Source organism: Nilaparvata lugens, chromosome 10 (assembly GCF_014356525.2).
Source record: "Nilaparvata lugens isolate BPH chromosome 10, ASM1435652v1, whole genome shotgun sequence".
Taxonomy (NCBI): domain Eukaryota; kingdom Metazoa; phylum Arthropoda; class Insecta; order Hemiptera; family Delphacidae; genus Nilaparvata; species Nilaparvata lugens.
Genome location: NC_052513.1, coordinates 25,722,087 through 25,739,079, shown reverse-complemented (window position 1 = coordinate 25,739,079; position 16,993 = coordinate 25,722,087). Strand labels below are relative to the sequence as shown.

The 16,993-nt window shown below is 33.6% G+C and overlaps 1 protein-coding gene and 3 non-coding genes across 4 annotated transcripts; 1 reads left to right on the top strand and 3 right to left on the bottom strand.

Moving 5' to 3' along the window:
* Positions 1-125: 125 nt before the first annotated feature.
* Positions 126-197, bottom strand: Trnad-guc. Its single transcript has one exon. It is a non-coding gene; the product is annotated as a tRNA-Asp (tRNA).
* Positions 198-663: 466 nt separating this feature from the next.
* Positions 664-734, top strand: Trnag-gcc. The gene has a single exon. It is a non-coding gene; the product is annotated as a tRNA-Gly (tRNA).
* A 1,236-nt stretch (positions 735-1,970) lies between these two features.
* Trnae-uuc lies at positions 1,971-2,042 on the bottom strand. Its single transcript has one exon. It is a non-coding gene; the product is annotated as a tRNA-Glu (tRNA).
* An 8,296-nt stretch (positions 2,043-10,338) lies between these two features.
* LOC111061641 (probable NADH dehydrogenase [ubiquinone] 1 alpha subcomplex subunit 12) lies at positions 10,339-16,836 on the bottom strand. The gene is made up of 4 exons (XM_022349339.2): positions 16,563-16,836; positions 15,453-15,535; positions 13,558-13,673; positions 10,339-10,565 (listed from the first exon to the last, which is right to left on the bottom strand). Exons 1-4 carry the CDS (start codon positions 16,664-16,666, stop codon positions 10,437-10,439), a joined length of 432 nt encoding a protein of 143 aa, XP_022205031.1. The 5' UTR covers positions 16,667-16,836; the 3' UTR covers positions 10,339-10,436.
* Between the last annotated feature and the right edge of the window lie 157 nt (positions 16,837-16,993).

Sequence of the window (16,993 nt, the reverse complement as noted above, 5' to 3'; positions counted from 1 at the left end):
GCACTTGACTTGAAAATAATTGATTTTTAATAACAATAATTATATCCTTTATAATAAATCATTAAAATATTTAAAAATATGTCATAGGGAGAAGAACTGGACGAATCAAAACCGACAAAAAATTCCTCCCCGGCGGGGAATCGAACCCCGGTCTCCCGCGTGACAGGCGGGGATACTGACCACTATACTACCGAGGAATATGAATGAGAGAGCTAAAATTACAAGTCATGAAACCAAGAAATCGAAATGTACTCATTTTTATATTAGAAATTTCTTGCAATAAATTGAAAGTACCTTATTTGAATTTGAAAAATAGGATAAACTTTATTGACATTAAGAATTTACTATTTTTGCTCAGGTACAGTATCCAATGTAGGGAGAATTTGGGATGGTTGGAGCATTCAAATGATTGTGGTTTGTGGTTAGTTTATTCAATGGATTGCTGAGAAGCTAACCAGTAAACATAAGAGACAATGAAATAGTCGGAAAGATAAATCAATACTACATTTCGAAATGAATTCATGAACAATTAATCATTATTCTTCTCATACCACAGGTTTTTATACTTAAATATACTTTACTCTGGCATATCATAGAAGTGAGTGATAATATTTTAATCAGTAAATTAGATTTGAGTATTACTTTATAAGCCTTATTCTTCAAGCATCGATGGTTCAGTGGTAGAATGCTCGCCTGCCACGCGGGCGGCCCGGGTTCGATTCCCGGTCGATGCAATTTTTTTTTTAATTTCAATTCATACAAGTTTCATAATTCCTCAATTTGGCTTTTAATTTATTCAAAATATTGTTTTATTATCCTACCAAAAAATTGGAATTTCACTGGTGGGAAATGCCAGACATAATCTTGAGTGCCCATAGCTGATGGCGCAACATCCCGCCATCTATCTATGATTATAAAGGGTATATATACCCCTATTTTTTCATAATTATCTTAGAATACATAAATTGATGAGGAAAATTTATATCCGTTGTCCATTCATTATTATAATTTCTCTCATTGAAGCAGTTTTATTTCTTCAAATTTAGAATGTCACCAAGTTTCATGGGACTGTGCTTAAAATAACTAGGTAACAACTATTTATTTAACAATACTTATAACTTATTTTAAAATAATAAGTTCAATAATTATTTTTTTAACGGTAGACTAATAGCCTTGGAATTAAATTCTCATACGGTGATTATATTTTACATCAATTTAAATATTCTCAAAAGTATTAACTAAAGGACTATGGTGATTTATTTCCACGAATAAACTCAAAATAATTATTGATAAATGAATAACTCATTTTATAAATTTTTAGTAGGTAGTACCTGAATAATGAATTTGGTTTTAGTACGGTAGTTCGAATAAAACTGAATGTTAAAATAATATTATGAAAACCTGTTTATATTTATTGTGTTAGGCCTACTTCTTTTTCAAAGGTTTTTATTGGATGAAGACTTTTCTAGGCACTTATTGAGACATTTTTTAGGGGTTTAGAGTTATTATTGAGTTGAGACTTTTATTAGAATTACGGCTGGGCAAAGAATAAAATAGCATTAATTGATTTAGGTTATTGATCTCAAATTAATTGCAGACAATTCTCTTATAATTGAAGAGGCTTGAGATATTGTCCAAAAATCAACTTAAAATCAAATTTCTCTTATAATACAATTCTATTATATTTTTATCTCCTTCAATGTTTTTTTTCAATTACGCAATGGACTAGGGTACGGTAATTTCATTACTAAAATGATGAGTTTCAAACTCTCATATAATTTAACAGATTATTTCATTAACTCTAGTGAAATTATTTGAAATATTAATTGTTACTTTAATACTGTATATCAGTTACATACTTCAACTGGTCAGGCCGTAATATTGTAAATAAAAATAAAATACAGTAAGTAAAAATCTGGTGAATTTTTATTAATTGTAGATAATAAATTTAAGAAGCGGCAAAAAAACATTTCCCATGCCGGGAATCGAACCCGGGCCTTCTGGGTGAAAGCCAGATATCCTAGCCACTAGACCACATGGGAGGCTTGGGTAGTGAGGAAAAACAATGCTACTTGAAAGCACAAGCTCAACTCACAACAGAACTATACAAGAATGTTATTTGAATTGAGAATAAATTTATTTTCCAAAAACTCATCAGTTTGTAGTAATAAGATAATATCATAATTTATAATCAAAAAATCTCAATCCATGCAGAGGAATACAATGAAATATAAGAAATACAGTAAAGTGGGACCGATAATATACAGAAGGCCATGAAAGTCGTTCATCCGGTTGGCGCTCAAAATGAATGAATACTATAATATTTGGAAATCACATGCAACTTGGTTGATAACGTAATTTTACTCCTTGATTATGATTAATCTCTCATTTTCAAAAGATCCATTACTGCAAATAGAAGAATGCTCCTTTGAACGTCATTTTTTCATGAACTTCATAAACATCGTAGTAAATCAAATTGATCTAACTGAACTGAACTACCTAATATCCCTAATGTAGACTATATCCAAGGAGTGGCAAGATAAAAAGAGAATGGTACCGTATCTATAAAATCTCCTTGGTCTATATCATCTAGGTGGATTTATCTGGTTCCCAATAATAATTATTGATAAATTGATATAGCCTAAATTTCAAAACAATTCCTTTACCTTACCAACTACTCATCAGTCATTAGTCCTATTGCTTCTGTAAGAAACTGTTATCTTTTAAAATGTCCATCCATGCCTTACCGTATATTTTTTGTTCAGTATATTTTGTTGTATAATGAATAATGTATAGTGGATTGATCATTACAGTATCATTTGAAAAATAATCAACAACAAAAACGGGGGTGCCTTATTTTGTTTGAGAAAGCTTTCAGTTTATTTTTCAACTTTATTCCATTCAACTTGATGTTTTTAAACATTTCTCAAATATCATTGCTCAAAGTTTTTAATTATATTTAAATTATTCTCATTTCAAATTCTATCGGAAATTTTCATGAAAATTCACTAATATTTTCACTTTTTAAAATGTTATACTGCAATCAACTAACCTATTTTCCAAAAGTGCAAGATGATCATCTTAAGGGGGTGAAAATTTCATTGCTGCAACAAGTGTTAACTCAGCGGTTCCACACCTTCAACAGAGGGGATAAAGATGCGTACTTTTGCTATGTTCACCTACTAACTAGTCCAAATTAAGCTGCAAAGTCAAAAATTGTGTCACTGACACCCCCTTCAAATGTCATGGTCAAACGATCAATTGTTGCAGCAATGAAAACTTCACCCCTTACATTGAAGCTGCTATAACAGTTAGAGGAAAACTTGGTATAGTGAAATAATACATCATTTCAAAGAGAATTCAATGCTCGACAAACCTACGATAACAATAAGCATAAGTTTTTATGATGCATTGTTGGAGAGGTATAAGCCCTGAAAGAGCAAAACATTGGATGAAAACCTGTTATTCCAACAATTACACACTTTCAAGAGCGAATATCTCGGGAACTGTTGGGAATATCACAAAATTCCACTTAACAAAAAGTGTAGAAAATTTATGGAGCTTCATTTTTGAATAGTTATTTCAGTCGGTTGAACGCATTGTTCTCTAGATATGAGCGTGGAAGCAAATCGCTGCAAAATGCAACTTTTAAACCACCCTCATCCCCTTATAGCACATGAGTTAGGAATGGGGACTTTTGATATGTTCTCCTCCTAACTAGTCTCAACAAAGCTGCAAAGTCAATTTTTTTTTAATTCCCTCCAAATTCCTTTGTCAATTGGTCTATTGTTGCAAAAATTGAGATTTCACACTCAACACTAAAGATGCTACAAAAGGTGTAGGGAAATTCGTAAAAGCGTGAAATTATACATCAAATTGAAGAGAATTTAATTTAATGTTTTATAAGCTCATAATCAGAATGGATTTTTTCCGTCGATTTTTAAAAAAGTTATAAGAGCAAAAATAGAAAAAAATTGGTGGCAAACGTGTTTTTTCCAAAAACGTCACACCTTCAATAGCGAATATCTCGAAAACTAGTGGAGATATAAAAAAAATGTGGAATGAATATTGTGGGAAATTATATAAGCTTTAATTTGTTATATGACAGTCAAGTCCTTAGGATACATAGTTTTGAGTTTTATGCGATAAACCAAAAAATGGTCAATTTAAACCACCCCCACTCCCTTAGCACAGGGGGTAGGGGTGGGGACTTTTGATATGTCTACCTCCGAACTACCCTAAACAGAACTGCGGGGTCAAAAATTGTCTTCCCAACTTTTCTCTCTATAATCTTTCCTTGACTGGACTAGTTAGTAGACAGTTGACTATAATACTACCCGTTCAAAAACATCGAACATCTTGAAAATTTTATCTTTCCATCAACGTTGTAGACAGTTGCAGCCAGACCTGATAACAGCGCTCACACTCACATTCCGGGACGACACGTCACGGTACGATATAGGACAGAAAGCTCTATGTTTATTTGGGATTTTTTCTAGACATTTTTAATTGTTAAATTATTTATTAATTTTTGAGAAAACATAACAACAGGTCAATGTAACTCACTGAGCGCGAGGTCTACTGTTCACAGAACTACTAGTATAAAAGGAAAAAGGAGCCTCCTTCATACGCCAATATTAGAGTAAAAATCAGACTATAGAATATTATTAATCATAAATCAGCTGACAAGTGATTACACAGATGTGTGGAAAAGCCAGTCTATTGCTGTATTTCCATAAGGTCTATTTTTCAATCAGGTACTTGTGGATGAGGATACTGAGTGAGGTCTACTGTTCACAGAACTAGTACTAGTTTGATAAGGGATTACTTCTCTGTTATGATGGGATACTAAAGCTGTATTTACACCAATGTTAATAACATAATCCTTATAGATTCTATTAGATTGAACGGAACTTGAAAAACACATAAATGTTCATCATGTGTATGATAAGTCATGTTCAATCTAATAGAATCTATAAGGACTAGGCTATGTTATTAACATTTTGTTAATAAATTTGTTGTAAACCCAGCTTTAGAGTATGTATTTTCTCAAGCTGTAATTTTTCAATAAAAATAATTAATGCATAATTCTTATAAAATTGTTGTCATAATTCCAATATCCAGTTATCAAAATTTGATAACTAATTTCAGAAAATTCCTCTGAAATTCTGAATAGAGTAAAACCATTGTACAGTAGTATAATACATGTAGCATCTAGGTTCTAGGGTCATCGACCGTACAGAAACTGAAAAATAAAAAACTCATTAAAAAGCAAGATAATAAAAATGCAGCAAATATACAGAGCCATAATTATGTCACGTTAAGGCAGGTCTAGTAAAGTCCGTACATAGTATAGCATAAATCGCAATTAATTAGATAAAGGGTGGATGTGATATTGGCTGTTAATTGCTAAGCCCACCCTTCGCCATTCCATCCATTCATTGGTGGCTTCCGCCACCACTGGGCGAGAGCACTGCGCATGCACTCTGTTTGTTATGCTTATGCTCTAACTATAGTAAGGTCCACGTTGTAATGGCAGTGGAGAAAAAGAGAAGATCAACGTTGCCGATCCTCTGTCTTGTCAATGCCTTATGTAGACGGTAGCTGATACAAGTTTATTGAAGTAATATTAACTGTTCATTCTTATTTAAAACTAGCTTACCCGGCGAACTTCGTACCGCCAAAAAGTCAATGTATCTCATGTCACATTTGACTTTATTTAGTGAATCATGAAATTTTGAAATTTATCTGACAATCAATATTTTTATTTACATCTAAATACGGACTTCCTATGTGCTTAGTCAAGCAGCATTTAATATTCCGAAAACATATTCTTCTCAATCAATTGGTAGTAATATCTATTAGTAAAGTGTTGAATTGTAAAAAAAATAGGTCAAATTAGTGTTTCAAAGATGAATTTAATGTTTTCATAGTTGTTGATTGTCAATAGGTGGTCCAGGAAATATGCGATGTACGATGATATACACAGAATTCCATATTCTTTCCATCTTCAATTTTAGGATGAATATAAGCTAAGCTAAATTTAAAAAAAATGTAAATTAGTCTCTCATTCTTCAGTAATTAATGAATACAATATGAACAACTCTCTTTCATGAAGTGAATAATATTTTTCCAACATTTTCCAGTTTCTCAATGTTAGGGGAGTGATAATTATTTGTACCAGGTCTTCTAAGGAACGATTATCTACAGCTGGTACCTATCAACTACACTAACTTCAAATCCAACCATTTATCACATGTTGACGTGTTTATTATACAGCTGATAACTTTAGATGCTGAATATTATTATCACAATATGATCTTGAATCATGATCATCTTTCCGTTCTTCGGTAGCCGCTCGGCCGAAAATTTCGAAAACATAGGTCTGTAAAATGGATTAATAAATAATTATTTTTATTAGCCCCCCTATTAAAATTTTTGGTCAGAAACCATCCCCAATATTCACACAACATATTCCCAAAGTTTCATGCCGTTCTGTCAAGTAGTTTTCGAGCCTATAGGGAACAAACAAACATTCATTTTTATAATATAGAGATGATCAATTATATTTTTCAATAATTTCATAATGAATTTTCATAATCAAGATGAAATATTTTGTGAATAAAAACACTTCACTTACATGGGCTACTTTTGTACAAATTGATAAAAACAATATAAAATCCTTGTAGTACCCTTTATTATTAAAAATATCAACAACGACTAGTTTTGATATAAATAATATATTATTTATTTTCTACATTTCAACTTTAAAATGACCTAATTTGGAGTCGAAACTACTGTAGTCATTGTTGATATATTTTAAAGTTTTTAATAATAAAGGGTACTACAAGGTTTTTATAAATTTGTGAATTAATTATTAATTCTACATTGTTGAAAGACGATCTGACAACAAAGCAAATAAGCGAGAAAGAGATAGCGCTATCCGCTTTTTTGAATGATAGACAGGGATAGCAATACCATTGCTAATAAAACACTGCTATTATAACGTGAACCTCACTATAGCTGGCAGGGCAGCCAAGCTAGTCAATATCAGCCGAATGCTTTCTCGTACCTGAACCAACTACAGTGATGTGGTCTGACAAGTTGATCCACAGTTTGGCGCAGGCGGAAGATGAAAGAAGCCAATTGCGCATGGATGACTATAGTATTTCATAATAATTATAAAATTACGGCTTTCTAGACTGGTTGACTCAAATACTTGGCAATAACTCAGCTGGTTGACTAAATGTTATTGTTATGCATAGTAGCGTTTTGATGCTGTGGAAGGAATGAATCTGTCCAGGGATCAACTCGTAAAGCAGTCAGCTTATATTATACACGCTCAGTGTGTGGGTAGCATTCGTCTAGTATGAACAATCAACTCTTAAGGTAAGATCACAGTGGATGCATTATGTCCAAGTGCATGAGAAACAAAATGTGGAAAGAGCAATAGAAACACTCATATTGGACGCTTGCACTTGCTAGTTGCGACAGTGTGAGCAGCTACATTCAAGTCACAACGTGTTTCAATGGCACTTACCAAATTTTGTTTTTCGGCTCATGCATGATCTGACTTGCACCTGGAAATTTTTACAAATACGCATTCAATGTGATCACAGCCTTTGTTGTCAACTTCTATAAAACAATACATTGGATTTTTAAAAGATCCTTCTCTAGTAAACCAATTCAGTTGCATTGGTCTGCTTTCAAACACACATATTTTCCATAGTCTGTAGATCCAGAAATGTTGAAATATTTTATCTGTTCCTTTTGTAATAATAAAATTGTTCTTCCCCTTTTTCCTTATAAACTCTTATCAGTGCGATACCTACTAAGTAAACCAGCGCACAAACCTAGGTTTCTCTGGCCTTGCCAAATTGGAAACGTGTTATTTTTAGTACAAGAATTCATGTGTTGATTGGAATTTCAGAGTGTATTTTATTGGACTATTATTTTTAAACCATACATTGCATTAATCTATTGTATTGTTTTCAATTTGATTTGTTCAGATGATTTATTCAACTTGTATGTATAATATTTATTTACATAAATACCGTATATAACTTGAGTTACTTTTATACATGTATGTTACTATGTATTGTACTATTAGGACAATGTGCTGATACAGTAGATGAGAAAACACAAACTCTTCTCCCAATTAAGAAATGTTCCATTTCAGTGTCAAATAATTGCCACGCGTCTACATTTTACCATAGAGGAATAATAGCGTAAGTAGATATCCCATGGTATAGGGCGTTTATGTCGCAACTTTTACTGTTATCTCAAGCCGATAGTCCACGTAGTTCTTTCCCGTGAAGCTGTGTGACTCTTGTAGTCTCTCATACTGAGCCGTTCATACACTCTCACCCCAACAAAACAGTAAAAATCTACAATAATCGGCTTGAGATAACAGTAAAAGTTGCAACATAAACGCTCTATACCATGGGATATCAAATTACGCTATTGTTTATCTATGGTTTTACTAACCTTGATATGGACTTCCTGGATGTTCCTTCCATCCGTCTAGCTTCAGAAGGCGTGTGGTCGGGGCCAGGGAGTGAGGGTTGGGCAGCTTGGTGGTTTCTCCATCGCTCGCGATTTTCGTTGCCCGGATGAAGAATGTGCTGACGGGGGCCCTTATTTCTCCCCCTGATAATACGTCCTAATAGGGGATGGGGTAAGCGGCCGAAAAGCGCCACTGCTTGACAGCCGAGGTCGCTCCCCTGCCTGAGGGGTGTAAGAAATTTTTTTTAGGAATTGGGAAAAGCCGGAAAACGCCACTGCTTTATCGAATATTAACTGAGAGTAGTGGGTTTAGGGAACGGAGGTATGCTCAACAAAAAGCGCCTGAGACCAGAAATGAATCAATTCACGATAACCGTGCGGGCTACTACCACTCTTCACGCACTAGCTGCTGTACCACCGCGAACACTATCGACTCGAAGTCCGCAAGCTATCCTTGTCGTCGGAAAGGATCAGCTCTAACTCACGATTCCACGAAGAATTAAACCGACTGATCCCCAGGATTGTAGCTCAGCCACCAACCCGATCACGAGTTTACAATGCCTAGAGTCTCCTGTAACGAAATAAGGAGCTCAAACCTCACTCGAGTTACAACAGAGTCTCCTAACAATAGAGGAGCTCAAATTTAACTGACTTTCAATTATTTCTAAGCTGCTCCTCTTCAGCTGTTATCTCCAAAAAGGAAAAAGAGTAGGAATACGTATCAAAACACTTCTTCGTTTCAGATCAAACTCCGAGATTGCAATACGTTTTGACTCTCTCTCTCCTTCGTCACAAAACACTTTGTGACATAATAATTTTACAAATTGAAAGCACCGTTTTATTTATAATTCTGAAATCTATTAAACCTGATATTAGTGGTTCACTTCTATAGTGAGGTTCACGTTATAATGACAGTATTTGATCAACTTTGGTTTTGATATCCTTGTCTCTCATTCGACAAAGCCGATGGTACTATCCTTTTCTAGGTCCACAAACATGCCAATTATGTTTTTGACAGTGTAGAAATATAATTAATTAATGCAGAGAATCGGCATTGCTATTCTTCTATCTTTATCCACTGCCATTATAACCCATTAGATCTCACTATATAAATGAATTGGATAGGAGAAATAGATACTTGAGCAAGGTACCCCTATTCAAATACTACTTCCATCAAGTTTTCATTATATCAATAACGATTTTAATAATACGACATAGAAAATATGGAATATTTACGATACTCACTGAATGAAGCATGCTTTCAGATTAATCGAAGTACTTAGTCAACAGCCATTGCAAATCGTTATTAGTGTTAAAATCTGGATGAAACATCGCAGTTCATAGTTAGCCAAGAAACTCACAACAAATTTCAATTAAATCCGAAAATCAATTTCACTTCTTGTTCAAATAAACAGTTTTGAGATAAAACTGTTGGAATGGTGTAGAGTAGATTTGATAAAAGAAACTCTTATTTTTACCTTACTATAAAATATACCACTGCGTAATTATCACCATGACATCTAAAAGCAAAATAATGAATATTACTATTCACCATGAATATTAAAGCAAGTAAAAGATGGAAATACACTAAATACTGTAACATAAAATAAATTCAAATGCAATTTCTTGTATAATTTTCTCAAATTCAATGTACACTTACCATGATATTAAAATAAAAATAGCATAAAAATTCAATTATATCTTCTCTCTGAGTGATTTTTATTTGTTATTTTTACTCTCCTAATTCTATTTCTATGTTATTTTTTCTAATCTTAGTACATGTTTCTTGCAGTGCTAATAAAATGGTATAAATTAAATAAAATTGAAATCTACTCAAGTTTACACAACATTTATTATCAACAAATATATTTATAAACTAATGAACCAATATAGTTGTAATGTAGTCTACTGATTTCATCTGCATACTAATATTACTTTTTGGGAGGGACCCAGGCCTGGATTTTGGGCCGGGTTGTACTGTAGGGGGTGTATTGCTCACTAGTTGCGGTCATATTTTCCGTGTGATCCAACATCCAACGATGGTGAGGTCTGTTAGGATCCTGTGAAAAATTTACATCATGATAATAATTTATTAAACAGGAATACAGTTACGAAAAACAATCAAATATTGATTGACAAACGAACACAATATTGGGATAACGGGCCACTAATATTTCTAACAATTATTTTACTACAAGAAAAATTCCAAAGAAAGAAAATTTACATGCACAATTATTACAGAAAATTAATCTCAAAAACTTATTTTGGGTGCAAATATAGTAAGAACGGCGAAGGTAGCTTCAAGATTAAATGTTAAATGTATGTAATATGCATGGAGAACATAGCACTCCAGTATTCGAATACAGAGTGCGCCACCATTTAGTTGCATCACAGAATAGGTACAGAATGGAAACTGTCAATCAAACGCCTATCTAACCCAAAGACCTTAAAGATGCATAGACTCACATGCAGCGCTAGTGTCGTACTTTGAATTGAAATCCGCCATTGAGGGGGCAACCCATAAGATTATTACATACCAATGCCACCAATGTCTTTGTGATTTATAGTATTACAAATATCTATATATATAAAAGCGAAATGGCACTCACTCACTGACTGACTGACTGACTCACTCACTCACTCACATAACTAAAAATCTAACGGACCAAAAACGTTCAAATTTGGTAGGTATGTTCAGTTGGCCCTTTAGAGGCGCACTAAGAAATATTTTGGCAATATTTTAACTCTAAGGGTTGTTTTTAAGGGTTTAAAGTTCGTCTTTTAGCATGTATATTCTTCTTCTCCCAATCTCTTAATTATAATTGAAATTTCCATATCATATGTTACTATAGAGCTATAATCTAGATAGAGTACCTCTTCGAAACAGTTGTTAACTGGCAACTAAATTAATAATTTTTGTCAGGTTGGCATTAAGTTGAGTTGACTTTGTTAGGTTGGCACCAAGTTGAAGATTTAAATGCATTTATCGCGGAAAAATTGATTGGGCACTGCTACTTCAATCCTGGGAATATTATATTACTAGCCGTCAGGCTCGCTTCGCTCGCCATATCCGTTTAGCCTGGACCCCCGACTGGATTGTCCTAACCTGATAAAAATGCAGGCGAGCGAAGCGAGCCTGATAATCTCATTCTTGGACGATCCAGTCGGGGGTCCAGGGGGCGGAGCCACCTGGCTAGACGTATATGGCGAGCGAAGCGAGCCTGACGGCTAGTGGTATATATAATATCTTGTGCTAAAATACCCCAATGGCGGCCTTCAATTTCAAGTAAGAGCTATCATTGGGAAGGCATAGGCATTGTGGGTCTATATCTCTTTAAGGTCTTTGATCTAACCAATGCTTTTTACATGGGACAAATACTAGACATGTCACGTGACCTTAGGAAGTTCCAATCCTGGTCTGATTGGCTCGCGGCAGTGAACGAAACCAGTGATCAATTGATCCGGATTAGTAAAGTGATCCGAACCTCCCATCAATAGGCCTACTATTACAATGCGGAACTTCCTAACAAGATGGCGGATTTTTGCGCCAGGGTACTAGCCGAGTTTACATACTGTATGTATACTGTGGTTGCATTACCAAGGTCTATAAATACAGGTCATGGCACAATCCCGTGATGCATTGCAAAATCGCCATTTTATGGGGTCCTAGTTGACCAATTTTCAAATTTATCAACTGTTATCATTATGGATTGAACAACATGATGTGTTATTATTTGTAATATAGTTCAAGGGATGTTACTTGGCTTTGAATTGTAAATTAAATTGTTACGACAGAATAATAATATTTAGATTCCAACTAGGAACTGAATTGTTGATTTTTAGATTTAATTGATCGGGAACTTGAAACTCTTTTTGAAATTGGCCACGCATATTTTTGTCTTGTCCCAATGCCTTTTGAATCATAATCCTTGAGTAACAACGATAAGAACAATTTTTTATAATAAATAAATGAATAATTGAAACATTTATTATTGAAATTTCATTATCAAAAAATGGAAACTTGAATTCACATATTATCTGAACTAGAATACTGTTTTCAAAATGCATAATTTTGTTACGAGCAAACTGAATTAGATTAGATTTTCAAATGTACGGCCATAAAGACCCGATAAAATGGCCGCTCCATAAGGAACACGAGTGTCATGACCTGTATTTATATACCTTGACTTGACATTACATTCAACACTCTCAAGCTTGAAACTACTTTCTCAGCTCCACTATGTTTGCACCCTAAGGGCCGGTTTCCGAGCTCGGGATTTAGTCAAGTCCTAGACTTTAAACAGCTGGAGTCAGAAAATTGGCTTTCCAAAACGGGGCGTAGTCGCAGCTTTTATAACAGTAGTCGTAGTTTTTATTTACTCATTTCTATAATTGGAAACGTTTTTCCTTGACGAAATTAGACATTCCTAAATAATTCAAAATAGCTGAAATTTAGCACTATTTTCTCTTTATTTTATTTTGTGTTCAATTTTATAGTTTTTCGAAATTTAATACCATCGTGACTATGACAATGACTGCGACTACGCCCCGTTTTGGAAAACCAATTTTCTGACTCCAGCTGTTTAAAGTCTAGGACTTGGCTAAATCCCGAGCTCGGAAACCGGCCCTAAGTGTACATAGCTCAAAGCGCCAAGAATGAAAATTTACTTACTGATTTACCGCTTTCAAGTCAAGTTAGTATAAAGTAACTTGAAAACTTTCAATTTACTGAGTAAATTCAACTTTAGTTGAAATACTGACAGAGTGTATCGGTTTATCACCAAAAATTCATAGGAAATATTGCATATTCAACTGATCATATTATTTAGATTGGTTAGTAGATAATTCATAACTGATGGTAGATATAGTCCAATAAATTAAATTACTGAGAAATAATAATAAATTTGATGTAAATAATACAATCAATTTGGATTAAAAACATACTATATACATTATTGAATAATAGAATAGTTTACAAATATGAAGTACTCGTATGATTTTGATTTGAAAGTATAATTTTAAAGGATGAGTAGATTTGAAAATATGATTTACCTTTGTCGGGATGAGATCAGTTTTGTAATGCATCCATCCATACCATTCAGCCGGAATCTGCGATGCATTGTAGTCCAGCCAGTAATGATCAGCATATTCTACCCACCGATTTCTTCCTAGAATGCAACGAGTTTCACTCATAACTTAATAAGCTAATCTTGAGAAATAGTATTATAATTTTATGAATTTATATTTTGGAAACAAAACCAAAAACAATTTACTGTTTTAAATATATTTATTTACAATAAACATACGCTTCGCTGGACGCATGCAAGTCTGCATGAACTTGTTACTAGACCTTTAATACCTTCAGCTTCATCCATTACCCACAATTGTGGGATCGATGGCGTCAAAAAATCAAAACACGTACAAGACACAAAATTAAAAAAAAACTGTAACAGTTCAGATGGCAGTGATCCAGTGCTCGCGCTCTCAATAAAAATTCAAATTATCATCCATAAATTCGTTTACACTGTAATATGCCTTGTCACCGGACGGTTCTCCTGAAGGCGGCCTCATCCAATTGCTTCGAAGGCAGAGCAGAGTTTGCACACATATGAGACCAGAGGGTGATTGGGATTGGACGTGACACTACAGAGAATCAATGGACGGACTCATCTTTGGGCCAAGCCAAACGAGTCACTTTTTCAGTTGGCACGATAGGACAAGAAGCTCTCCGATTGGCTGTATGTGTTGGCGTTAGGGAATCAGCTGATAATCAGCTAATCGGATAGCTTCCTGCTCTGCCGCCGCATCGTATGAAAACCGTTCATGCGGCTTGGCCCTTTCTGTGTAGCAGCTCCAACTGTAAAAAAGCTCAATTTGTCGGCTAGGGGCTATTGGCGAGCCAATGAAGAATTGTGCATGATACTGTATCATACAATTGGTCGTTGTGTATCATTCTACATGATACTGTATCATACAACTGGTCATTGTGTATCATTTTCATAGCAGGCTGACATGTCCACTATTAGAACACACCCTGGAAATTACTTTGTGCATATTGTTTTATGTTATGTCGTGATGACTACCTAATTTTAGTTTTCTTCTTTGTTTCTATTTTTTATGACATGTTCTTGTGTGGTCCACACTATCGGCTCACATTGTCAAAGGCTAAAAATAAAGTTTCTACTGGTAATATTATTCAAAGTTTTTCGATTTGTATATCAAGAAGCTAATTTTTCGATTTGTATATCAAAATGAAAAAGTAGTCTAAGGAAAACATTTTTTCCGATCATAACTTTTTGAGATATGAGCGCCTAAAGTTAAAAATGTTGTGACAGAACATTTCAAATTCAGTAAGAGATAAATCCATGAGATTTAGAGGATAAATTCTCCATGGTATTGTTGATTGAAAAATAATTGAAAATATCAATTTTCAATAAAGTTATTCAATTTACTAAAATGACAAAACATAACTATAAGTTGAGTTATTTTAGGTAAATTGAATGACTTTCTCAAGAATTGATATTTTAATTTTTTTTTATTCAATCAACAATACCATGAAAAATTTATCCTACAAATCTCATGGATTTATCTTTTACCGAATTTGAAACGTTATGTCCCAAAAATTTAAACTTTAGGCGCTCATATCTCAAAAAGTAATGATCGGAAAAAATATTTTCATTTTGATAGCTTGATAATAAACAAATCGAAAAACTTTGAAAAATATCACCAGTAGAAAGTTTATTTTTAGCCTTTGCACAGCCTTCAATTACAATGCTAAGTTATTATATTGTAATGTGTAGGGATGATGATACATATATTTTAAATATAAAATTACTTGAAATATACCACAATCACAACAGCAAAGTAAAACAAACATTCATATAAATCCTAAATTTATCACCGGGCAATAGTTTTTACCTACTCCTACACGTTGATACTATACTCACCAACAAAATGAGCGTTGTTTTCATAGTATTTGTTTCCATACTTATCAACACCAACCAATGTTCCACTTTTCAAATCGTCCATCCTGAAAAAGCAACAAAAATAAATAGAGTACATTTCAATAATAATTAAAGATATGCCAGCATTTATTAATCAAGAAAAAGAATTTCAAGTTGATAACTCAATATTTGCATAATTGCATTCGATACATCCTTCACTTTTTTGAAGATTTATCTAGATAGATTATGCCAAATAATTTAAAAAATAGTCCATAAGCTAGCCATTTTAGCAAAGTTTTCACCAAAAAAATCCTGTAACTGATAGACGCTCTTTGGAAACCCAATGAGCTAGTCTGATAATTAGATCTGAACACATAAACATGGCGCGCCCTAACTGAGTTCGACTGGCAGTTGAACTGGAAATTAATATTTTCCTTCACTCTTAACAGGTGACACATCCAAGTCAACTCCCCCTTGAGTTCCATGTAAATGTACTTTCTCCCTTCTAGTAAATGTGCAGATGTTTTTTCTGACATGTAGAAGTGATGATAATATTATGTACAGACCATGAACTGTATGGATGTCAAAACGCTGTAATATAGGCTGCCAGTGTGTATCTTACTTACTAAACATCATTACCTAGAGTGTCTTTTTTAGAGCAGACGTTTGTTCTTTACATGTGCCAAATTTTCCCATATCAAATCGTCATACTGAATGTAACTGGTAAATACTGGATGTTTCAACATCAGCAGGCGTTCAACACCTGGGACAAGTTGTCCCCTCATCTTTGGAAGTAGATAGCCTAAACAACTCTTAAGAGCCTCTTGCAGGCCTTGGTGATATGAGTCTCATAATAATTTGATATCAATATAAAACCAAGTAAGGTCACAGCTCGGCATCATGAATCACTTTTCTGCTAAGAGTAGGTACACACTATCTCCTGAGTATTGGTCTCATTCAATTTCAGCTTATTATTGGAAAATTACTCCTTGGACCAATTACATAGCGTTCGGTACATAAGGAACAATAGTTAATTAAAACAGAATAAAAATTTTATAAATTTTTATATTAAAGCTTTAATCAAGGAGTTGAAATAAGAAAATATAAACCAACCTGAACACCTTCAAAGCAGAAGATACAACTCCACCATTGTCTTGAACAATCTTCACTAAATTACTGACCTTATCTAGTCCGATAAGCTTCTTTAAACTAGACATTATAAGAAATTGTTAAATTTCACTTTCAGTAGGACATTAATATTACTCTAACTTCAACAACAATTCTTCATGTCCTTGACTTTATGAAGATTAAAGATAAAGAACGAAACCAAAATAAGGTTATGTTCCATAACATCTGGGTAACAGCTGAGAATTTTAAATAAATAAAATGATGAATGATTTATTATCATAATATAGAATTAATCAAATTAGAATTTTTTAAGAATATGGATATATTTATGTTATTAATGAGTGATAACGTTATATAATTATTGATGGATCATGGACTATTGATATTATCAATTTTAACAATAATGTTGTCTAACT